Source organism: Gossypium hirsutum, chromosome D08, assembly GCF_007990345.1.
Source record: "Gossypium hirsutum isolate 1008001.06 chromosome D08, Gossypium_hirsutum_v2.1, whole genome shotgun sequence".
Classification (NCBI taxonomy): domain Eukaryota; kingdom Viridiplantae; phylum Streptophyta; class Magnoliopsida; order Malvales; family Malvaceae; genus Gossypium; species Gossypium hirsutum.
Window position 1 is genome coordinate 39259828 of NC_053444.1, and position 26537 is coordinate 39286364.

The 26537-nt window shown below is 34.7% G+C and overlaps 2 protein-coding genes across 12 annotated transcripts; both read left to right on the forward strand.

Moving 5' to 3' along the window:
- The first annotated feature begins 269 nt into the window (after positions 1-269).
- LOC107912047 (NAD-dependent malic enzyme 2, mitochondrial) lies at positions 270-4253 on the forward strand. Of its 11 annotated transcripts, none has more exons than XM_016840088.2 (6): positions 270-791; positions 1209-1334; positions 3372-3475; positions 3551-3634; positions 3762-3868; positions 3989-4253. In XM_016840088.2, exons 4-6 carry the CDS (start codon positions 3566-3568, stop codon positions 4206-4208), a joined length of 396 nt encoding a protein of 131 aa, XP_016695577.2. In that variant the 5' UTR covers positions 270-791; positions 1209-1334; positions 3372-3475; positions 3551-3565; the 3' UTR covers positions 4209-4253. The 11 variants fall into 11 exon arrangements, with proteins under 11 accessions (XP_016695577.2, XP_040955072.1, XP_040955066.1 ...); XM_041099132.1 differs by adding an exon at positions 1942-2253 and having other exon boundaries at positions 280-791; positions 3372-3634; XM_041099136.1 differs by having other exon boundaries at positions 280-791; positions 3372-3393; positions 3476-3634.
- A 17034-nt stretch (positions 4254-21287) lies between these two features.
- LOC107907246 (uncharacterized) lies at positions 21288-23178 on the forward strand. Its single transcript, XM_041100018.1, has 2 exons — positions 21288-21851; positions 22057-23178. Exons 1-2 carry the CDS (start codon positions 21288-21290, stop codon positions 23176-23178), a joined length of 1686 nt encoding a protein of 561 aa, XP_040955952.1.
- Positions 23179-26537: the final 3359 nt, after the last annotated feature.

Consider the following 26537-nt stretch of genomic DNA (forward strand, 5'->3'; position numbering starts at 1 on the left):
GAGGTTAAAGGTTAATTGCTTGGATAATTCTAACTTAATAATTAATTACAGTCATTTAATAATTTTTTTTCTTATTAAAATCTATAATATTTATTTTAAGAGTACTTAGTTTTTTTATAAAAAATTAAATTTAAAAAATAATAAATATTTTATATGACTTAACTAATAATATTTAACAGATAAAATAAAAAATTTTTAGTAGAACAAAATATAGTCATTTTATTCAAAATAAAATAAATTTTTAACAGATAAAAAATAAAGCGTTTTTTAGAATGGTGCCATTTTACCCCAAATTTTCCCCCCCCATGAAATCCCTAATCTTCCCATGGCCTTACCCGTTCCCTTTCTATTCACCAAGTCCTTTCTCCTATTACCCTTTCCCCTCTCCCTTTCTCTCTTTCCTCTTCACCTGACCCTATCAAAGAAACCCAGCTTTCCATCTCGGTACCAGACGACGATGTTTTGAACTCCTTCTTCATCATTTTCTCTACTTCCCCTTCTTCTTCTGCTCTCCAATGGCTATCCCCGCCGCAAACGTTTAACAAAAAAACACCCTTTTGTTTATACCCAATGCCAGTGTATCCACGCGCGTTATGTCTTTTTAATTTGTAACCAAGATTATCAAGGTCCCTAAAGGCTTCGATTATGAGCTTTACAATAGAACGACATCAACAGGATTTTGGGTCCTAAGTCTTCTTATATCTCTTTCAAGGATTCTGCTTGTAGGTGCTTTGGGTACATGGTTTCCAAGAAGAAATACATCTATATATACCATTGATGATGACTGCTTTGTAAGCTCAACCCTTGTCTCTTCCCTGTTCTATTTTTTGTTTTTGAATTTTGGATTTTGGTGGGTTTCTCCGAAAACAGTCTTCATTTTAAAGATCTGGGTTTGATCCAACTTTTTTAATACTATTTTACTTTTGGTTTTAAGTCTCGGATCTTGATGTATGGATATTTAGATCTTGACTTTGATTTTGGAATTTTGCATTTTGTTTGCTGTTTTGGTCACTTTAAAAAGCTGTTTTCTTTAATGTAGTTTCCTATCTTTTATTTTCTATTTGGATCTGCAATTACATAACATCTTTTGATCTGTGGTTTCTTGATTTCTTTGAACTAAGGTGATTTATGTGGATTTTTTTTTTAAAACGGGAATGAAGCATTTGGTAATTTATGTGCCCATAAATAACATAACACTTATGTTGCAGGAAAGATGTGCAGGTGCTGATACTGTAGCTCTTGTAGCTCGGATATTGCATAGATCTAGAACTAATCTCCAATCATTGCTATTAAAGAGTAATACAGCTGTAGTTGAAGATTTCTTTGTGCACCTGGTATGGTTCTCAATTAGTCATTTTCTATCAATTGGGTTAAGAAAATGCAAAAAAAAAAAAAATTATACTCGTGTGATTTATGTTGACTTATGGTTTAGTGCTATGTCTGAACAAGACTAGAATAGTTATTTATAACAGTATTGGACCACCTCTAATCCATATTTTCCTGAAATTAAAAAATACCAGTAATAAGAAACACTTTGTCCTCTCTTCTTTCACAAAGGATGTCCTGGTTTCTGCTTTGTGTTATTTGTATATGTATAGTATTAAATAAATGTCAAAGTAGTATGTGGTTAAGATTTTAGTTCCACCTTTCATAGAAAAGCAAGTTGTTAATGCTTTGTAGACATAGAGATATATTATAGATAAGGACAGGGGTCATTCTACTGGATCTTCCAAGTGAGTCTGTAAGGTATGTCAAAGTAAATTTAATAATTTCCCGTTTTGTTGCTTCATTAATTTGGTACATTGAACCTTTTGAACATATAGACAACTTCATAATATATTCAAGCAGTTTCTTTATTACTTTATACTAAATTCAATTGAATCATTATTTGGTATGATGTGATGAAAAATCATGAATGATAAATCTGATATTCTGAAATAGGCTCCTTGTTGCCCCCTCCCGCCTGAAAAAATGGCCCTCTGAACAGTTGTGGGATCTGTAAATTATGAGGACTTGGATTCTTGAAGACCTTTGACACTATCTTGTGCTAGATTATTATGATGGCAGTGTCAAGTTACTCTATATAACTTATGATTTGTAGCTCAAATATTTTCTTTAATCAGTACAAAATGATGACAAACACGCAGCAAGGGGGCTCGATTCATGAAGGAAGCCGATTTTTTTTTTGTTCAAACAGTTGAAACAAAATTCAAAGATCAGTTACTCCTAATAACTATTAGAGCTTTGATGAAGGTAGCTCTTCCCCGTCAAAGGCCCTCCTATTACTTTCATCATTAAAGCTAAAAAAAAGATAGACCAAATGTGTCACTTCTCTACTCTCTGTACAAGCATGTATACCTCTCAAGTCCTTGCTCCTGACACTCAACCCTGCCTGTATAGCCCATGTAATAATCTACATAGCATAAGCTAAGCTGCCTTTGTATATATAAATATATATTAGTAATTTAGTAATGTGTCACCTAAGGACAAGGCATAGTTGAAGCTGTCAATAGAAATCTATAAATTAAAAAAGAAAAAAAAGTCATAAAAACTCCCTTGGAATCAGCTTTTGTCAACTAAACACATAAACAAAATAAATAAAAAAACAAGTTCTGAGTGAGTTATACACTGCTTGATGAGAGTGCAACTACCTCTCATCTCTCACTATTTATTTAATAATTGTTAAATATTCTTATTTTTATATCATATTCATGTTATCTTTTAATGATATTTTGTGTTTGTCTTTTTTATTGCTTTCACGCTTTTTATTGCTTTTATTTTATTTTTTAAATTGAAAGTGTTCATGAATTAGGTTCAACCCATTAAAAGTTATTCCTATATGAAATGTATATACTTTATCATTAAATATAAATAAAATAAAATAGAGATGGAATCAAATTAAACCGATTTACTTTGCATTGGTATGACCATTTTTAATTTGGGCAAATAAAAGAAGGCCCCATAAGGGTTTCATACTTAGCTGGAAAGCTAAATATATGATAATATATCATATTAAAATAATTTTTATGGCTGAGCAAAATGTGTGTGTGGATTATATCTTGCTGAAAATGTTTGCTCCATGTTATTATCGTATTTTACATTTTCAACATTTTCTTGTGATGGCAACTCTCTTGTCTTGTGTTAGAACTTTAATTATTAAATCAATCTGTCTCTGACATATACTCCCAGATATGCTAGATGTTGGTACTAACAATCTAAAGCTAATTGAAGACCCACTTTATGAGTAAAATATGTGCTTATTTACTTTGTTATTCATAGAATGGAACATATGAAATGCTTGTTGGTACTTTGTTTTATTTACCGATTGTGGAGATTTCTTTTGACATGTTTCTCTTTGGGGGTTTGGACAGATTTAGGACTAAGACAACCAAGGTTAGAAGGGGAAGAATATTTATCAATTATTGATGAGTTCATTGAAGCGATTTTAACACGTTAGCCTGAGGCTATTGTACAGGTTTCTCTCTTTCAGAAGTGAGACTTTTGTTTTATGCTGATACCATGATGTTTATTTGATGGTTACCCCATTTAGTTTGAGGATTTTCAAATGAAGTGGGCCTTTAAAACTCTGAAACGCTATCGGGAAAGGTTTTGCATGTTTAATGATGACGTACAGGTGAGCACTTGGCCCAGCAAGTTGCTACTTTTATGGATAGGATTAGATTCTAGTGTAACTTAGATTGCTGCAGCATCACTATGAATGCCACAAATATTAGAAAGTTGTGCTTACTTAATTCTCTTAGGGAACTGCTGGAGTTGCACTTGCTGGATTGTTAGGAACTGTAAGAGCACAAGGTCGATCTTTGGATGATTTTCCAAACCACAAGATTGTTGTGGTGGGAGCTGGAAGGTATTTGGCTGACTCATAAAGCTTGGTCTTTCAATCTTTCACCACAATTTTTCTACGGCTCCTTGCATCCATTCCCTCACAGCTTTATTTCTCATAAAAACTTTTCTTTCTGGCTTCCAGTGCAGGGCTTGGTGTTCTTAGCATGGCTGTTCAAGCTGTTGTAAGGATGACAGGAAATGCAGATACAGCTGCACAGAACTTCTTCCTACTTGATAAAGATGTGCAATTTTGTACCTCCTTTCTAGCTTTTTTCATCCTATTTGTGCAAAGCCTTTTTTGTTCTTTTAGATATGTAATGTCCTTTCTCTTGTGTAATGAAGATGTGGATTTTATGAACTAATCATGTAAAAATGTTTTGCTAGAAAATCATCTGCGGATTTCTTTTTACAATATCTACTTCATTCATAGTTTTCTTTTTCTTTTTAGTTTCTTACTTCTACGAGAAAATCATTATGGTTTGACTCTAGGAATCTAAATTTTCTAATTTTTTAATTGTGTTATTAATTTATTATTTTAAATTCTAAAGCTAAATTCATTAATTTTTTATATTTAGTTTTAAAGTTAAGATTTTCATAGAAAATTTAATTTAAATAATATTTTTTATTTATCCTTAACAAGTATATTTAAAGTTCAAATTTAAAAAATAAAACATAATATAATATTTATCATAAAAATAAATATTATTTGATTAAAATATTTTTTTAAAGGTTATGTTTTAGTGGCGTTTTTGCTAGAAGCGTCGCTAAAGGCTTATTCTTTAGCGGCATTTGTGGCTAAAGCGCTGCTAAAGGTCACGATCTTTAGCGGCGTTTGTGATAAAAGCGCCGCTAAAGGTCATGTTCTTTAGCGGCGTTTGTTATAAAAGCGCCGCTAAAGGTCATGATCTTTAGCGTCGTTTTTTCACATAAACGCCGCTAAAGTTAGCGGCGTTGTCAATAGCGGCGCTTTTTGCGGCGCTTGTAAAAGCGCCGTTAATACTTTTAGTGGCGCTTAAAAGCGCTGCTAAAGGCATAAAAAAGCGCCGCTAAAAGCCTGTTTTGGTGTAGTGGTCTAACCCCATAAGTCGATAGGATGCACATCATCGAGGTCTTTAGGTGCCATAGGAATATATTGCCGGAACCCGAATTACCGCAACACTTTATCCGACTCGTGTATCTCGACGATAGCGTACACTACCAATGACATCTTCACGTGCCAGATGTTTAGATTCATAAAGAATTCCTCAATGATACATTCTTTAATTGTCAGATCCTTATATGGTGTCCATTCAAACTATATTAAAATAATAAAAACTTTAGTGATATTTGCGTACTACTAAATCTCAAATCGACTATTTTAATATTACATGATTCAAATTTAAATAAATACATACTTCCTCTTCTGATCATTGGTCTAAAAAAATCGTATATCTCGAAGCTCATTTGGTAATCTCGTGTAACTCGGCCCATGGTTCCACCTATTGAAATAACTTGTTAACATAATAATTTAAATTTTAATTAATTTTATTATGGTAAATATATCATTTAATGAATTTTACCTTGTTATGAGTGGGAATGTATCAAGTAGTTCACTCGAGGACGTAAAAATAACAATTGGTACCGCACTCATGACTGCATTAATAGAATGCAACCACCAATTTTAATTTTCTATGGTTGTGTCGCTTGACACATCTTCCGGTACAAGGTCACTAAAACGACAGATCCCTAACTGAGTTTGCCCACTTCTCTAAAGTTGATGAGTTTTAGCAGTCACCTTAAATGGACGAGATTTCGTGACTTATCCGGTATCAGGATACCCCAAATGATTTGAAGGATGTACGCTCGAGCGTGTTATTCTCTTTCAACTTCAATCGAATCCTCATTTAACCCCCCCCGAAGTTTCTTTTTAACCAACTCATTTCGATCCAGCCTCCATACATCGTCTTCAGAGTGAAACCCAAAAGTTTACCGCATACGCCTCTTCAATCAGCCGCGTGAACCCAGTGACTACCGACCCATCCACCAATAACCCCAACTGTAACTGCATGTCCTCCAAAGTGATAGTACACTCGCCGCGTGGAGAGATGAAATGTATGCATCTCGGGTCTCCTCCTTTCCACCGACGTGTTTACGAATATGGGGTTTAACTTACACCTCATACCTACAAGGGCTACATGCAAAAAACTGGCTTCCCTCAAGTACAGTTCGACCAAGGGTGATGGAGGAGCGGGTAGATTACAAATATAGCACTCCAAAATTCGATCTTCCGCCTATTTAAGTAAAAAATATACAAAATATTAATTTCAAATATAACAATGTAATAAAAAAATTAAACAACATTGAAATATGTTAAAAAATATTCTTCCCATTTGCAATTAATTGACGAAAATGTGGTTGCCATCAAAACGAATTAGAGATATGATCATTTGCTAATTTCAAAAAACACGGATTAATTTTTAATAACAAAAATATTTTGTGAAAATATTAAGATAATTCTAATAAAAAATTTGTAGAGAAATAAAATTTAAATAATACTTTTAATGGAGAATTGAGAGAATTTTGAGAGTGATTCATGAGAAAAATATAATGGGGGTTTATAGGAGGGAAGGTGATCGTTGGGGGGGCGGTTATTTAATTAGTTGTTGGAGGGGGAAAACGCTTCCGGTTGGAAGGTTTTCAGGTGACTAGGCAAACACGTGTCCAATTGGAAACGTTTTACTGGCAGTATGCAGAAAACGCGTCAACCTAGGAGCGTTTTTCAATTACACTTGAAAATGCGTCTACGTGGAAGCGTTTTCATAAAATCGGCCTACTCCCGCAATTCTTCCAAAAAACGACCTAATCTGGTAAATTTTTAAAAAAATCAGCATTTATTGGTAATTTAGTCTAAAAAAATAATTTTATAATTTTAAAATATATTTTAAAATTAAATTAAATTTTTTATTATTTATTTTGGATTTATTGATTTATTAACCGTTATATACATGGAATGAGATGATCTTATTATTTAATTTATGGTATAAATTTTTTTGGTTGTTTATTTTGAGTTTGTTTAGGTAGTATTTGGAAAGTCACCCAGTAATTAAATTTAGGTGTATTTGTTTGTAATTACACAAAGATGAAAGTCACCTAGCAATTGGAGTATTAAGCAATTAATTACACTCAAATCCAATTTAAAAAAATATTTTTACGCAAGTTTAAAAATTATATTATAAGCATAAACATATATGAGTGTTTGTGATAGTTATGATAAAAAAAAATTATATTCTAAATCCTAAAAAATTATATTATAAAAATAATTTGTGTATTTTGTAAAGTTATAACAAAAATTATATTATCTAAATCTTAAAAAATTTCTAAAGCTATGGCAAAATAAATTATTATAAAAAACAATTTACATGTTATAAAAGTGTTTAATATATTATTATAAAAAATATAATTATTCATAAAAAAATGTTATAGTTAAGAAAATAACATTCTAATGTTATAAAAAAATTATATTATTTATAAGAAGTATTATGAAAGTTTTAGATAACTTATAAAACTTTTTTTATATAAGGTTATATTTTATAAATTCTATATTATTTTTACTTAATTTACGTCTTATAAAAAAGGTTATAACCTAACATAACCTCCAAATTAAGTTTATATAAGTTTTTATAATTAAAGCTATATACTATTTGGACTATGAACTTAAATATTATAAGGTCAATGCTAATTATGCAAATAGAAATAGTATTCTTGTATCATATTGTGGGTTATGGTACAATTTGAAAGAATGGTACTAGACACATGCATCATAAACATATTACAAACTCTTTAATTTGAAATATTTAAGGCTTTGAAATGTGGTGGAGAAGATATTTGTTGTTCTAAAGAAATTCTCATATTAACAGCATTACCTTAGAATAACATAAAAATCAATGTTGGATTGTAATAGCATGTTGCATATTTCATAACTTCAATCGTAGAGTACATGGAAGAATGAGACCTTGATAATGTTAGTAATGCATATTCAAATTTAAATGACGATGAAATTAGTCAAGGACCAACAGAGATAAGGAGTATATGTTAAATATTGAAGAGAGAATAACCCAACAAAATATTTACTAGAACAATTAAATAAAATTGTATATGATGTTTATTTTTCTTTCTATTTTTATTAATAATCGTATTATCAACTACTTTTTTAGACTAACCTAAAACATATGATAATTTGATTATAATTTTTGTTACTTATTTAGAAATTATTTTTATAATACTAATAATTTTATAGTAATTAATATTTTTAAAAATATAAATTATTTAGTTGTGTAATTATAATTTGTACTACGAAACATGACAAAGAGAATTACAATGTAATTATACTTTGTCAACTAAACACATCCAGGAAATTACAATTCCTTATAATTATAAGAGAGTGTAATTACTAGGGTTGTAATTACAATTTCATTTAATTATTGTGTGCTATCCAAACAAACACTTAATAATGGATTGTATTTGTGAAGCTTATTAAAGAATATTTTATACAATTTATAAGTATTTTACTGTTACTCTTTTGGTATCTTAAATTTTACGTCGTGTGAGATTTGAAACCATGCCACTAACATTTTTATAATATTTTCTTTACCACTTAAATTAAAGTTTTATTTTTATGAGTATTTTATATTTGAGATTTATTTTATTATTTGATATTTGTAAATAATTTTCATATATATATATTAAAAACATAAAATGTTTTACAAAAATAGCAATAAATCTGAAATGGTGCACTGAAATAGACTGGTACCGGTACGTACCAATACTAATAGAAAAATGAAACGTCCACCGATACGATATTGACTACATTGGTTACAAGTCAACTCGACACTAACTCATGATTGATGACAACACCATAATAAATAATTGTAATTCATTTAGTATTATTAATTTGATGTAATTATATGTTTAAATTTTATTTTACTCATAATTTAATATTTTTTATTTCAATATCATACATATTGTGTATTATTATTAATTAGTTTCAAACCATACATTTCATTATTTATTGTAATTATTTTTACACACACATCGGTGTTCTAAATATGTGGTCTCCATATGCATACCCATATGATAGGATTTTTAGTAAATTTGTTATGTATTTGTATATATATACTATATATAAAATGGATGGTTGAGTTTGTGTCTCTAGTCAACTCAACACCAAATCAATTGTAAAATTACTAAAATGACCTTATTTTAAAGGGTATTTTTGTCTTTTCTTACTTTTATATAATCTTCAAGTAAAACAATTGAAAAAAATTATTTAAGAATTTAACACAAAACCAACAAATTCATATGAAAATCTCTTACCACTCCACCAACAATAATTTGTTGAAATAAATTTATAAATAAATTTTTAATATAAAATATTTTTATTCACTCATATCGTGGGTGTGATAAAATCTAGTATTAATAAAACTAGTATTCGTCCAAAAATAATAATAAACTAATATGGTTAACACGCTTCACTAGGGATGACAATAGAGCAAACTGGGGTGGATGCTACTAAATATACCACCGCTCCATAGTTGACACACTTTGCTCCATCACCAGCTTCGCTACACTATAGATGTATAATTTTAAAAATCACTACTACCTTCATGGATGTTAGATGCATCCATCCCTGCCCCACTCTACTCCACTCCGCTTCAATTTACTTTTTACTACTTAACTTCAATATCTTTAAAAATTTTAAAGTGTAGTAAATATTCAAACATAATTCTTCATAAAACTATTTAAACAAAAAGTATATGTTTTTTATGATACATTATTACATTTTTACTCTTTTAATAGTTTTATATATATAATGATAAAATGGGAATTTAATATATTGGAGTTGGGTGGGGCAATGCAAGAAATACAATAATTGGTCTATAACAACCTACACTCGACCTGGTCGTCAAATTTGGGTATGGAGCGCCACAAGTTAAACCATTGAAGGCACTGAGCTTCTCTTTTTAAATAACTTTGCAATTTGGCAGGTATCCATTTTCCAAAGCAGTGCACTGAAAATTTGAATATATATACTTGAAAAACAAAAATTTAAAACGGTAACATACCAGTTTAAAGATTAAAGGTATAAGTAAATAGCCTTTCAAGTACAAAATATTCTTTCGAATTACTACTTGACCTATAGTTTTAAATCTCAACTCAATTCAATCTAATATTTCCACAAACCACATTTAATAATAAAAAAAAGCCAGCAAGGCTATCAGTAAACATTTCAAATACAAAATATTATTTTTAAAAAATACAGTCTGGTGACTTATAAATGGTGGCATCTATCAATCAACCAAGTACCCCCAGCAAATACATGTTACCCATGAAAAACAAAGAAGGCTCACAAATGGCCGTTGATCTGTCTGATTCCTGGCTAGCTTGATGTTTAATATAAGATCCTGAAAATAAGAAGAAGTAACTGGGTAAGTTCATGAGAACTTAATGAGTTCCTAGTGAAATGATTCCCACTACAATTATCATTAGACACTAAATAGGTTAAACTCAATTTGATAGACTAGCAGGTCACATCAGGTGAATACAACTCTCTAATCCGAAGTATCAGCTGGCAGATACTACCATAGACACACTTAGCCTGTTGGCAGACACTAATTGGTTTGGAAACTCGCATATAACGGACATAGGCACAATTGCTCTGTGTATACGCCACTTGCATGGATTAACTTTTTACAACTGTCAGGCTTACAATTTTATTTTCAAGCAATGTGCACTACTATTTTTCACACATGCAACCTTTTTCCCACATACTCCCTTTATTGTGCTAGCTTTTGATCCAAATTCTGAAGAACCATCTTTCCTATATCTTCATTCTTCTCATCAGAGCTATTTACCAATCATCACCTCCGTATCCCATTAACATTCCTCCTTGTTTTCGAACACATAAGTGTTCCCCAACAAGGTTGGGTTTCCACTAGTCATAGTTTGCACCAAAATGTCATACCAGAGGCAAAACATATTATCTTATATGTAACAGTCCAATTTTCAATGATGTCAGAAATAGTGGTTTGAGACCACCAAATCCAAAAAATAAGCTTGTAAATTTTTATTATTTAATATTTAGGAGCCAAATGTGGTTTTTAAAAGATTTTTGAATTAGTAATTTGTGTTTTATAAGGCTTTATTAGGTTAAGTGATTTAGAAAAGAGGTATTGAGATCTCGATCCTATAAACCTCGTAAATATTTTTATAAATATTTACGAAGTGTCATTAAGGTAGTATTAAAGTTTCGTTAGAAAATTTTAACATTTTGGTTGTTAATTAATTAAAAAGGACTAAATTGAAAAACGTGCGAAACTTGCTAATTAAAGAAATAGTGATTAAATAGCCTAAATAGTAAATAAAGGAGGACTAAAAGGGAAATTGGACCCACATAGGATGGCTGAGGTGGCATAAGCATAGAAAAATCAAGAAATTGATGTGAAATAAGGGTAAAATTGTAAATTTTGCCAAATTTAAGTAAAATAAAAGAGAAATTGAAATTCTAGACATTTTCATCATCATTTTTTAGTTCTAAAACAACCATTGAAGAGGGTTTAAACTTTTTTTCAATATTTGCTTCATGTAAGTTTAATTCTTGCTCTTTCCTTGAAATTTTTATGTTTTGGGACTTTTATAATTAGGTTAAACTAACCACTTCATTAGTTTTTTTATTTTTTTGAAAGTTTTGAAAGATACCATTGATAATTTTATATGATTTTAGTTATTATATGATGAAATTGAGATGTTGATGGATATTTAAAGGTATTTTATTAAAGGATTTTGGATGAAATCATAATTTAGGGATTAAATTGAAAAGTTGTTGAATTCATGGAAAATTCAAAAATTTCATAGAATTAATGGGCTGCAATTGATATATATGAAAATATCTAGGCTTGGGATAAGGATTAAATTGCATGAATTTCATTTTCTGAGCCTAGGGATGAAATCGTCATTAATTAAAAGTATAGAGGTAAAATGGTAATTTTGCTTAAGATTTGACTTGGACTGAAGTGAATGTAAATTGTATTAAATTGATGTTAAATTTACTCGTATAGATCCGGATAGTTAAAAAATGGAGTTAGATCGTGGAAAAGAAAAAAGTATTGGATTAATAGTTTACAAGTCACGAACAATTGTGAGGTAAGTTCGTGTAACTTAATTGTGTATATTTATATGCTTATATTGAGTGTTGAATTTGTAAATTGTGTAAATTTGATATATGTGTATGTAATTGATATCATAATTGAAAATCTCTGATAAATAAATAATTCCCGTTTGGATAATGAGATTCGATGGATACAGGGTTCTGTTTCTCGAAATGGTAGTGTTCCTGCATATGTCGCGGATGTACCCTAGCTCGAAAGAACGTCTTGTTACAAGCCCTCTTAAGCTTCCCGTTATAGTGTTCTTGCGAGCTTCCCGTTAAATGATCTTCGGAGCATCCCGATCAGTTGTGACCTTACATGTGTTGTGGGCACACTGCAGCTCCTATGAGCATCCCGTTATATGGCTCTTCGTGAGCCTTCCAATTAAAGGCTCTTTGTGAGCTTCCCGCTAGTGCTTGCTTGAACTTCCCGTTATATGGCTATTCGGTGCTTCCCGTTAATTGCTCTTCGGAGCTATCCGGTAATTGCTCTTTGGACTACCTGTTATAGGCTCTTTGTGAGCTTCCCATTATATTGCCCGAATAAGCTTCCCGTTACAAGGCTCAATAAGCTTCCCGTTATACTGCTTGGGAGAGAGCTTTCTGTTTAAGTGCTCATAAAAGCACTCTCAGATATGAATTGACAAATTTATAGTATTATACACTTTAGGTGTACTATCCAAGTATCCATTAAGATTTCAAATAATTCAACGGGTGAAATTCTGACATGAGAACATGTGAAATCAAAATGAAACTATTATTTGTATATGCATGAAATACTTGGAAACTCAATACCTGATGAGCTCATCCATGTTCTTTTTATTCACATGAAATACATGACTAACATGTTTGTGAGGTTATATGTGTTAGGCTAATTGCTAAATTGCTTTGGATGTATTATGCATGTTTATTATATAAGTAAATGAATGGTAAGTTAATTTCCCATTATACGAACTTACTAAGCATTAAGTGATTACTTTGTCTTATTTCCTCTGTTTTATAGTACTCGGAGGCTCGTAAAGGTTGGAAGCTAGTCGGAGCTACATCACACTATCCCCCGAACTTTTTGGTATATATAAATAGTAAACTAATTTTGGTAATAATGGCATGTATAGGTTAAATGTTACCATTGATGGCAATTTAATGTTGGTTGAAATTAGCCATTGGAATGGCTATTAAATGATATGTTTTGATATGTAAATAGTCTTAATATGCTTGATGAGTATGTTTAAAGGGGTGAATGAGGAAAATCATATAAGTATATTGGATATTAGTTTATGATAGTGTATTTGGTAAAACATGTTTATAAGTATTAGGCTATCTTGGTAAGTTGAACATTTGATCATAGGTATTAATATGTCATACATAAGACTTGAATTTGGCTAGGTTTAAATGTCTTGAATTGGCTCTTGAATGTGTTTAAATGTTTATATAGATGGAAGGTGAAATTGGGTGAAAAATATAGCTTGGAAATGACCTTATTCGGTCTACACGGGCAGAGACACGGGCGTGTGTTCTGACATTGTGTCCCCTGCATCTTAAAATTTTAAAATAGAATGCTCAGAATTGATCACACGGCCTGGCATACGGGCGTGTGGCTTGGCCGTGTGACCCTTGCACTTAAATGTATTGCAAGTCAGAGAGTTACACGGGTTGAGGACACTGCCGTGTGCCTTACTTCAAATACCACACTGCCTAAGACACGGGTGTGTCACTTGGCCGTGTGGCTGACCACACGGGTGTGTGTCCCCTGCACCTTGGAAAATTTTGAAATTTCATGAAAAATTCTCTGAGTTTCCGATTTAGTCCCAATTCGATTCTAAAGTTAAATTTGAGCCTCGAGGGCTCTCATAAGGGACTTTACGAATAATATCTGACATGAATGTTAAATAATAAGATGAAATGTCTGTATTTAATCTGTTTATTTTGGTAATACTTCATAACTCTGTTCCAACGATGGATACGAGTTAGGGGTGTTACATTGTGTCTTCTTTTTATCATCATATGCAACATCTCACCGTTTCCTCCTTACACCAATTTGGATATGGAGCTTGTGCACCAAGGAAGGAGTATTTATACCGTGTATATACCAATTCTTTAGGTATAAATAACAGTTTATACTCTTGGATTCACTGGCTTTTGGATGTGTTTCCTTATAAACGAGTACAAGAACCAAAAGACAAGGCCATTTACCTGGTTGTACTGTGATAAATATTAAATGAATAACATAGATATCAGACTCAAGGTACAAAGGAACTCACTAGAATACTTTACTCAGAACTTTGTCTACTCTATGGGTTCCTTCCTTTTGGTACTGGACCTTCTCCTATTTCTTTGGCTAAAGCAATAAAACGACCTCTTTAAACATAAAAAATAACCAAAATTTTATGAAATAACATGAATTAGTACACTTGTAAATAATTTTTGGATAGAAGTTTCCTTCCTACCCAGTATCCAAAAGAAAATCCTACTAAACCTCTTGTACACGCCCCATTTTTGACCAGCCCAATAAAAGTCCAATTATAAAACAAAACAAAATAAAATAATAAACTACTAGCCCAATAACCCAATATGGCCCAAATTCCCAAAACCCTAATGGCCCCAAAACTAAAACATTTCAGGAAACCCTAGGCCCCCAAGCCATGTGCGCCGCTACCCCCTCTCGGGCCACCCGAGGTACCTCGTCCCGAGGTCTGACCCTCTCCCCTGGCTACCTTGCACCAAAATGGCAAGGGTTATCCCTTCAATGCCATTGACCTCGCCTGCAAACAGAAGACAGAAACAAAAGCAACAAGAACAGAGGCAGAAACAATAATAAAAGCAAACATAAACAGCATGTAAATCGGCTATAAAAGGCCACATTAACCATGTATTTTTTTTACACACACACATTTGGAGAATCCAATACAAAAAAGAAAAAAGAAAAAAGATCAACTCAAGGTTGATATTTTTTAGCTTTTTATTTTCGCTTTAGTCTACTATTTATATATATATTATATTTGTTTTGTGTTTGTTTATTATTTCTATACAAAAGTAAATAAAAAAAGAAAAAAGAAAAACTGATCGGATCTTCAAGCCTGTACCGCCGTGAACGGCTGAGGAAGCCACCTTCGATGATAGGTGGTCGGAAACCGAAAGGTTTCTTGAGATTTTGTGGTTTTTTGTCAATTTTTTTGAAAATTTTGGGGCTAAATTTGGGTTTAAAGGCTTTAAAGGGACCGGACTAAAATTTATTTTTTTCTGGCCACCGCGTACGGCGGCGCCGTCGCTGGCGATCGGCGGCCAACACAGCGGCCGGTGACCGGAGCTGTGGCAGGACCAATGACGGACCGGGGACTGGGAAGAGAGTTTTTTTGGGCTGTGTTTTTCTTTTTTTTGTGTGTGAAGGGTTTAAAATGAAATTTTTTGGGAATTTTGGGGCTTTTATAGGGTGCCAAAACGGTACTGTTTTGGAGGGGTCTCAGGTGCCCAAAACGGCATCGTTTCACTCTGACCTGCCTGCGACCCGACCCGCTCCGGAGGGGGTCCGGGTTTTTTTTTCTGAGGGGAAAATTACGCTTTTAACCCCTCTATATTTTTTAACTTTTCGCAATTAGTTTTTCCCTGTTTTTTAATTTCCCTCTTTAATTTGTTTTTGATTTCAATTTAACCCTCGCTGGAACGACGCCGTTTAACCAGCAAGGGGATATTTCCCTCCTGGGTCCTCGTCTTTTCAGGCGTGTCATGATATTAGTCTGTTTTGTACTTTTCATTTTAATTTCAGCCCTAAAGCCTTGTTTACTTTGTGATTTAGTCCTTGATCTGCTATTATAATTATTTTTCCTATTAAACTAATTATTTTAATGGTATTAACATCATCATATTATATTTTTTATCATTAATATTATTATCCTTATCTCATTTAAGCATTTTTTTATTTCCAAAAGCTTGTTGTATATTACATACGCATATATTTTTCTAACATATGTACATATATCTTTAAAGGTTATTATAAATTCATCTTTATGTTTCATTTTTTTTTTTGCATATATACATCCTTTTATGATGTATGCACGTACGTGCATGAATTTTATATATATACATACATGCGTTTTTTATGATGTATATACATGTATATATTTTTATACATTGTTTACATATACATATATATACTTGTACATTCTTTATATATTTTATAACTTACATGTATATCTATATACCTATGTAGATATTCTATTTTCATATATGTATATATACATACTTTTATATACCTTCTATAATTTTTATATACATGCATGTATATATACATATTTTAATACGTACATATGTATGTATATGCTTACTTATATATATATTTTATACAATAATTTTGAAATATATACATACATATATTTTTCATATTTCCATAACTTTATGCATATGCACATATATTCTTTTATATTTTTATAGTCCTATTCATTTTCTTTGTTTACTTCTTTATTTACACTTCCATTATTATTTTGAAAGAATGTTTTGATCTTATTTGCTCATATGTATTGTTATTTTGTATGTCATTGATTTGCCTTTTTTATCCAATTTATTTTCATTGTTATTACTCGTATTATTTATGCTACACCATTGTATTCATTAACATTTTGTTACGCATACTAATATCCTTTTAAAAATTTCAAAATAAGGCAATGTTTTGCGTTTGGAAATTCAAGAAAACGTGCCCTAATGTGCTGGGTATCGATTTTTCTCGTTCGACCAAATAACTAAATATCCTTTTAAAAATTTCAAAATAAGGCAATGTTTTGCGTTTGGAAATTCGAGAAAACGTGCCCTAATGTGCTGAGTTTCGATTTTTCTCGTTTGACCAAATAGCCAAATATCCTTTTAAAAATTTCAAAACAAGACAATATTTTACGTTTTGAAATTCGAGAAAACGTGCCCTAATGTGCTGGGTTTCGATTTTTCTCGTTCGACCAAATAGCCAAATATCCTTTTAAAAATTTCAAAATAAGGCAATGTTTTGCGCTTGAAAATTCGAGAAAACGTGCCCTAATGTGCTGGGTTTCGATTTCTCGTTCGACCAAATAGCCAAATATCCTCCTAAATCTTAATCCATGTCATTCGAGTTTTTTTTTGAGGAGCGTACTTTAAGTTTCTTTAAAGTTTTCAATTTCTGACATTAAGACATTAATTAATCAACTAGGTACCAATTTTTGGGCGTTACGAGGGTGCTAATCCTTCCTCGTACGTAACCGACTCCCGAACCTATTTTCTTGAATTTCGTGGACCAAAATCGTTGTTTTAATAAAATCAAATCGTTTATTAAAAACAACCACTTTTCGAGGTGATCCAATCACACCTTATTAAAAAGATTGGTGGCGACTCCCATTTTCATTTTCATTTTCATTTTCAAAATCCAAGTCGATCCCGTTTTATCAAAAAAATGGTGTCAAGAGCTTGGCGACTCCACTGGGGACGTAAAAAGAGAGTCAAGCCATGTGTTGATTACTTTTTGTCTTTTGGTCGAAAATCGAGAATTTGATTTAAATTTACGATCCTTTCATTGCATTTCATTCGTCTTTATTACAATCATTGTGGTTTTATAATTATATGTTGGTTTAAGTTTTGATATATTTCTGCATATTGCATTGCATGACCGTTGGTCACACCTTTTTAAGTGGGAGTGAGAAACTAGTCCTTCGTGAGGTTTTCACCTCCGTGCAGGATAGTAGATCGCTTTCAGGATACATCAGTACCTATGTCTTCGTGAGATTTTCATCTTCGTGCAGCCATAGAGAAATGTATTCCCCTGAACCGAACTCGGTTCGTATGAGCCTATAATGGGTGAGGATTGAGGAATCTGTTGGTTCGGGTACCTTTACTTTAGAACCAAACCACATATAGTGAACCTTAGGAACCCACCCTAGGTAAGAACCACTTCGAACCCCTAGTAGATACCCAAATAGGTGCTTTAGTATTTCTTGCTTGTATTGAGTTTTATTTTGATACTAACTTGTTGTTTTATTTTGACTGCATGGCATTTTGACTACATGGCATTTCATTAAAAGGCGGTGATTCACATTCGGTTACTAGATAGAAAAGCTAATCATGGAAAGTGAATTTCTTTATAAAGTGGAAGATAATGCGGTTATCCGAATATGGTCAGAAAAAACGTAACTCGAGAAAGGTGATAGTCTGACGATGGGGTACACATCAGAATTATGGGATTTCACTAGTATCAACGTAACTCAGAATAATCTTCAAGAGTTGAAAGAAATTTGGGCTCAATGGGATGATGAAGTCAAACAGTTGTTTTTCTATAATTATGGTGATTTGCCCTACTTGCTGGACATCAAGGTGGATGAGCATTTATTTCGAGCTCTGGCCCAATTTTGGAATTCTGATTATAGCTGCTTCACCTTCGGGGAGGTAGACATGGTGCCTACTGTGGAGGAATATACAGCTTTGCTTCATTGTCCGAGAATCCAAGTGGAAAAAGTTTAGAGCTGCCAATGTTCTAACTTTTACAAAGAAGTTAACGAAAATCACCGGAATGAGCGAGCAATGGGTCACGGCACGAATCAAACAAAACGGAGAAAACTGATGTATCATTTGGAAAAGTTTGCGAGATCAGATTTTAGCACACCTTGATACGAAGAAGAAGGTCGATGTTTTTACTTTAAGTATCTACGGGTTGGTTATTTTTCCTAAAGTGTTAGGGCATATAGACGAAGCAGTTACAGATTTGTTCGATCAACTTGATAGGAGGGTCAGATCTTTGAGCGCGTGTCAAAAAACGGGAGAGAGAAGATTTATTGGTTGTGCACAGCTCCTGTTAGTTTGGTTTCAGAGCCACTTCTGGAAGGTGGATAAGGTTTCTTGTCAAGCTTTCTCAGAAAATTATTCTCCTTTGAAGGAATTAGCGGCAATGCCAAGATGCGATGATATTACAGAGGAAAGATGGATGACGATCCTTCGAAACCTCAAAGATGAAGAGGTTGAATGGAGAGCTCATTGGATGGTGCCTAACGAGATTTTGTATCGGTGTGGGGACTTCGAATGGGTCCCCTTACTTAGAATTTGGAGAGCTGTCGGATATACCCCTCTGCTCGTGTTAAGACAATATAGATCAAGACAGTTCATACCAGCAATGCAAGGGCTGGCCGAGTGTGAGTTTTCTTATAAGGGTAATAATTACAGGGGAAAGATTCGAGAGATGTCTGACGCTTGGAAACAAATTCGTCGGGTGAAAAGAATTGCCATAGGAGCAACGACAACTTCCGAATATCATGCGTGGTGGAGTAAGAGGATTAATGATAACATCCCTAGGCCAAGAAAAGAATACGTTCAATCTATAGAGGAGCATTTTTGAGTAGTTCCATCAGAATTAGAGATCATCAAACAAGACTTCGAAAAAAGAAGTTCGAAGTTTGGAAAGAAGATAGAGCAGCTAGAAGAGGAAAAGATGCATTTGGGACTAGATGTTGATATCCACAAGTTGGAAGTTGAAAAGTTAAGGAAAGGGAAGAACAAGGCTGAAGAGGATTTAGATAGTCTAAAAACAGATTATAAAAAGCTGCGTCTGTCAATAAGAACTGCGAGTTTAGGTAAAATGTCGGAGCAATGACGACAGGAGATCAAGGAAGAAAAGACCAAAGCTGATCAATGGGAAAAGAAATTTCAAGACTCCCAAGCTCGAGAGAGCACGTTGGAGAAAAGTTTGTTGGAATGCTGAAATGAAGAAGTAAGATTAAAATCTCGGGTAGCGGAGTTAGAAAAGTCACTTCACTTGTGCCGTAGCCGTAACTCTATGATCGAGCTAAGAACAAGTTTGAGTAAAATTGAAGAATTGAAGGAAAAGATAGGAGAGCTTGAAGACGCATTGCAAAATTCTGAATTACGAGTAGAACTTCTTGAAGACGCAATGAACAGAGCCAAGAGCAACTCCAATATTTTCAAAGTCAAATTAGAGATAGAGATTACATTATGGGAGAAGCTGTGACTCAAGTGCGGGAAGTGGCTGATCATTTGCAAACCTTAGCGGTTCAAGCAGATATGCTGAGTTTGAAATATGAATCAGAATCGAGTCGGGGTAGAGAGTTATCTTGGCTCCTTAGGAGAGTCAAGGCTTTAAGCATAAAGGCAAAGTCGTATATCTAATCCACTTTATGTAAAGAAATTTGTTTTCTAGTCAAGTATTTCTAATGAAATTGAATTAGAATCAATACCTTTTTGCTTCCATTCATTTGCATCGCATCATATGCATTAATGTTTCAAAATAAGGGCCCTAATTTATTAAAACTATGACAGTTATCCTGGAACATCCTTACGGCACAAGAAAGAAGACAAAAGCAATGGATCAAAGGTTAGAAAGGTTGGAACAAATGTAAAAAGAAATGCAAGATAAGATGCAAGAACAATTGGATACACTAGAATCCCAAAGAACTATGATGAGCCAACTAGCACAATTATTGGCTGATAAAGGAAAGAGTCCTGTAATCAATTCGGGAGTTGATCAAGAGGACCCTGTTTATCCTCTAGGTTTTGCCCCAACGAACACTCAAGCACAACCGGATATGTGTCCACGTGGAGTGCGTGATCACATTAGACCTCAATGCCAAGTCGGCGCCTCAACACCGATAAATTTCCAGACAGGCTCAGGGTCCAACCCAGGAGATAATCCAACAAACCCTATTGTCCCTGATCTGGACGATGTAGCGGAAGTAGAGAAGGCAAAGGTGGATTTACCGAAGCAACTTGAAGATAGGTGTAGGTGGTTAGAGGAAAAGTTCAAAGCAATGGAAAGTGCTGATTACCGTTGCAAGATTGATGCCAAAGACCTTAGTTTGGTTCCTGATTTAGTTCTCCCGCCTAAGTTTAAAATGCCCAAATTTGAGAAGTATAACGAGACTAGCTGTCCTGAAGCCCACATCACTATGTTCTCAAATTTGAGAAGTATAACCAGGACAGTTTGATCGGAGCTGCGGCTAAATGGTACAACCAACTGGGTTGTGCCCAAATTTGCTCATGGAAAGATTTGGCTCAAGTTTTCATGAGACAATATAGCCATGTAGCAGACATGACACCCGATAGGATCACGCTACAAAACATGGAGAAGAAAGAGAACGAAAGCTTCAGGTAGTACGCCCAAAGATGGAGAGAAGTGGCAACGCAAGTCCAGCCGCCTCTTTTGGAAAAAGAAACCACAATGCTTTTCATCAATACTTTAACGGCCCCATTCATCACCCATATGTTGGGAAGCGCCACTAAGAGCTTCTCAGATATAGTGATGACCGCTGAAATAATTGAAAACGTGGTAAGAAATGGTAAAATAGATGCGGGGGAAAACTTTATAAGACCGACTTCGAGGAAGAAAGAAGGTGAGGTAAATAATGTGAGCACATACAACAAGGAATATTCAAACTCAATCACCGTTGGTTCACCAAGGACGGTAGCTACCAGTCATCAAGGCCCTCCGAGGCAGGGGTCCAATTCGAGGGCAGAAAGACCCCAATTTACACCTATCCCGATAACGTATAGAGAGCTGTACCAAAATCTATTTAATGCACATGTGGTAGCCCCTTTTTATCTAAAACCCATGCAACCCCCGTTCCCTAAGTGGTATGACGCAAATGCTCAATGTGAATATCATGCAGGGATAACGGGAAATTCGATTGAGAATTGTACTGCATTCAAGAAGGTGGTCGAAAGACTCATCAAAATGGGTATTGTAAAGTTAGATGACCCCTCCGGACCAAACGTAGCAGGAAACCCGTTGCCCGATCATACGAATAAAGGGGTAAATGTGATAGCCGAGGATGAAAGTAAGAAAATTAAGACAGACGTGATGGAGGTAAGAACCCCAATGTAATGTGTTTGGGAACAAATGGTATGTAGGGGTCTAATCACTCGAGATTTACACGAAAGGCCTAAAGGGGCAGAATTTGCTGTGAGTTCCATGCCAAGAAGGGTCATAATATCCAAGAATGTGCAGTGTTCAAGACCATTGTACAAAATCTGATGGATAATAAGGAATAGAGTTTTATGAAGAATTCAAGGAATTTGAAGAAAGAGAGGTTTGTGCCTCAGAGGAAAGACCTGTAGCAAGGCTCCAGAAGATCAATCACCCAGTGGTGATTATTTCACAGCCAAGGAGCAACGAAGCAGGGATACAAATACCATCGAAAGTCATAATTCAAAAACCGGTACCATTTTCCTATAAGGATAAGAAAAAGGTTCCTTGGAATTATGACTGTAACGTGACAATTCTAGGAGAGAGGAACCCGATAAATGCTTCAGTAGAGAGCAATGATAATGGCTTCTACATATGTAGTGGAAGGTGTTACGATCTAGCAACCTCAAAAGCCGAGCCTGTAAAAGAAAAAGCCCCAGTGGTCGAACAAAAGAAGGAAAAGGCGATCCGACTTGAATCACCTGTCAACGAGCCGGTAACGGAGAGCGAAGCTAGGGAGTTTCTAAAATTCTTAAAGCACAGTGAATACAGTGTCATAGAGCAGTTGCGTAAGCAGCCAACTCGTATCTCGGTGCTAACATTACTCTTAAGCTCGGAGGTACATCGCAATGCGTTAATGAAAGTATTAAATGAAACTTACGTCGCTAATAACATCTCTGTGAACAAGTTAGACCGTATGGTTGGAAACGTAAGCGCTGATAACTTTATTTTCTTTAATGATGATGAAATACCGTCGGGAGGCATGGGATCGACCAAAGCTCTGCACATTACAACCCACTGCAATGGGTATATGTTGCTAGGGGTACTAATTGATAATGGATCAGCCCTAAACATCTTACCCTTATCTATCCTAAATAGGTTGCCTGTGGACAGCTCGTACATGAAAACATGCCAGAACATAGTGAGGGTGTTCGATGGTACTGAAAGAAGAGTAATGGGAAGGATTGAAATACCCCTCCTAATCGGCCCAAGCACGTATGAGGTAGATTTCCTAGTAATGGACATCAAGCCTTCTTACAATTGTTTGTTAGGAAGACCTTGGATTCATTCAGCAGGAGCAGTACCTTCATCGTTGCACCAAAAGTTGAAGTTGGTAACAGAGGGTCGGCTGGTAACCATCAATGTAGAGGAGGACATCATTGCAGCTGTAACTAGTGACGCACCTTATGTAGGGACAGAAGAAGAAGCAATTGAATGTTCATTCTGATCTTTGGAATTTGTAAATGCAACCTTCATTGTTGAAGGAAAAAAGATCCCCACACCCAGAATATCCAAAACAACGAGGATGGGCCTGCAAATGATGGCTGGAAGAGGGGCTCTACCTGGAAAAAGACTTGGGAAATACCTCTAAAGGAGGGTGGAGATGCCCAGATTGATGGACAAACGAGACTGCTTTGGCTTGGGATATAGGCTAGATGCAAAGCAAAAGAGGAAAGAGGTGGAGAAGAAGCAGGAAAGAAGAAAGGCACGCTTGAGTGGGGAGGAAACAAAATGGGAACCCATGACATTCCCCCACATATCCAAAACATTCGTGTCAGGGGGAACTATTCACCCTGAACGAAGGACGCCAAGAAAAGGAACTGTAGAAGGGATGTTAGGGGATCTAAGCATTAATGCCATAGCTGAGGAAGAAATTGGAAAAGAGAAATCATCAGGCATTCGCCCTTATGAGCCGGGAAGCGTTCTAAATAATTGGACTGCCGAGGAGATCCCTGTAACTTTTAAAGTCAATTCAGAGTAATATTCAGAACACACTTGTTGCTCTGAGCCTAGGAGTAACAAGAATCTTTTTTAAAAGGCATATGTCTAAAATCTTATTTCAATGAAATATATCATTCAGTCTCATTTTGAGGAAATATTCTTTTATTCTTTCCATTCCATTCATAAACATACTGTGCATATAATTATTCTTAGATTTTTTCTTTGAATTTACTTTCACCTCAATAACAGGTACCCAGATATTAATGATATGAGCGATATTGCTACTAACTCAGACTCCCCTTTTGAGCAAGACATGGGTATAGAGGATTCTTAGGATTTTGAAGATGATCGAGGCTGTAACTTATCTCCTGATTTGTTAAGAATGGTAGAGCAAGAAGAAAAGCAGATCCTACCTTATAAAGAGTCGGTAGAAGTTGTGAGCTTAGGGAAGGGAAAAGAAGTGAAAATTAGAGCTTGTATTGACGCGGAGACGAAGTGAGATCTCATTGAGTTGCTCTAAGAATTCAAGGATGTCTTTGCATGGTCCTATCAAGACATGCCCGGGTTAAACACTGATATAGTGGTACACCGACTCCCCATAAAGAAAAAATGTAAATCAGTTCAACAAAAACTCCGAAGGATGAGACCTGATGTCTTGTTGAAAATAAAAGAAGAAGTTAAGAAGCAGTTCGATGCTGGTTTCTTACAGGTGGTCAAGTATTCGGAATGGGTAGCCAACATAATCCTTGTTCCTAAGAAAGGTGGGAAAGTGCGAATGTGTGTGGACTATAGAGATCTGAACAAAACCAGTCCCAAAGATAATTTCCCGTTACCCCATATTGATACCTTAGTAGACAACACTGCCCGTTACTCGCTGTTCTCCTTCATGGATGGTTTCTCCGGGTATAACCAAATTAGAATGCATCCTGAAGACATGGAGAAGACCACCTTCATAACGATGTGGGGAACATTCTACTACAAAGTGATGCCGTTTGGACTAAAAAATGCGGGAGCGATGTATCAGAGAGCCATGGTAACCTTGTTCCACGACGTGATGCATAAAGAGATAGAAGTCTATGTCGATGATATGATCACGAAGTCTAGAATAGAAGGGGAACATGTGCGAGTCCTTAAAAAAATTTTCATAAGGTTAAGAAAATTCCAGCTAAAGTTAAATTCAGCAAAATGCACCTTCGGGGCCAGATCAGGAAAATTGCTGGGGTTTGTGGTCAGTGAGAGAGGAATCGAGATTGATCCAGATAAAGTGAAGGCTATACAAGAATTACCTCCGCTGCGCACTCAAAAAGAAGTTCGAGGTTTTCTAGGGAGATTAAACTACATCGCTCGATTCATTTCACAGTTAACCGAGAAATGTGACCCCATATTTCGTCTCCTTAAGAAACACAATCCAAGTGTATGGGATGAAGAGTGTTAGAAAAATTTTGAAAAAGTCAAACATTACTTGTCCAACGCCCCAGTGCTAATGCCACCTTGCCCAAATAAACCACTAATACTGTATTTGGCAGTGTTTGAAAATTCCATGGGATGCGTGCTTGGCCAACATGATGAGTCAGGACAAAAAGAAAGAGCGATCTACTATCTCAGTAAGAAGTTCACTGAATGCGAGATGAGATATTCGCTAATTGAGAAACTATGTTGTGCTTTGATTTGGATAACTCGGAGATTGAGACAATACATGTTGTATCATACAACCTGGTTAATCTCTAAACAGGACCCTCTGAAATACATGATAGAGTCGACTGCTCTAAATGGAAGGATGTCCCGATGACAAATTTTGCAGTCTGAATTTGATATAGTCTATGTGAACCATAAAGCAGTAAAAGGGAGTGTAATAGCAGATTTTCTGGCCAGTAGAGTGCTGGAAGATTATGAGCCACTAAATTTTAATTTCCCGAATGAGGATTTGATGTATGTTGCAACCACAGAAATTTTTTTTTAAAAAGACGGTCCTTGGAAGCTGAATTTTGATGGAGCCTCGAACGCTATGGGTAATGGGATTGGGCAGTCTTGGTATCTCCCGATGGTGATCATTACCCATTCACTAGCAAACTAGATTTTGATTGCACAAATAACATGGTGGAATATGAATCATGTATCATGGGAATTCGTGCAGCTATTGAACACAAAATCAAAGTGTTAGAGGTGTATAGGGATTCTGCATTGGTAATTTATCAACTCAAAGGCGAATGGGAGACAAGAGACTCCAAGTTGATTAATTATCGAAAGCTGGTCCTTGAATTGATTGAGGAGTTTGATGACATTACTTTCTGTTATCTTCTACGAGATGAAAACCAGATGACCGACGCATTAGCTACATTAACATCTATGATAAAAGTAAATAAACAAGAGGACATGAAGCCTATCCAAATGAGTATTTATGAGGTCCCAGCCCATTGCTGCAACATTGACGATGGAGAAGAAAAGGACGATCATCCTTGGTATCAAGACATATTACGATATGTAAAGAATTGCGAGTATCCAGGCCAAGCAACTGAAAATGAAAAAAGAACATTGAGAAGGTTGGCCAACAATTATGTCTTAGAAGGAGAGATCTTGTGTAGAAGAGGAAAAGATCATGTGCTGCTAAGATGTGTAGACGCTGTAGTGGCCAAGCAAATCTTGGAAGAGGTGCATGAAAGAGTTTGTGGAACACATGCTAATGGCTTCACAATGGCTAGGAAAATCATGAGATTCGGATATTATTGGTCCACCATGGAAGGAGATTGCTTCAACTATGCCAAGAAATGCCATAAGTGCCAAATTTATGGAGACAAGATTCACGTGCACCATTCATCTCTCCATGTCATGACTTCTCAATGGCCTTTCTCTATGTGGGGCATGGAT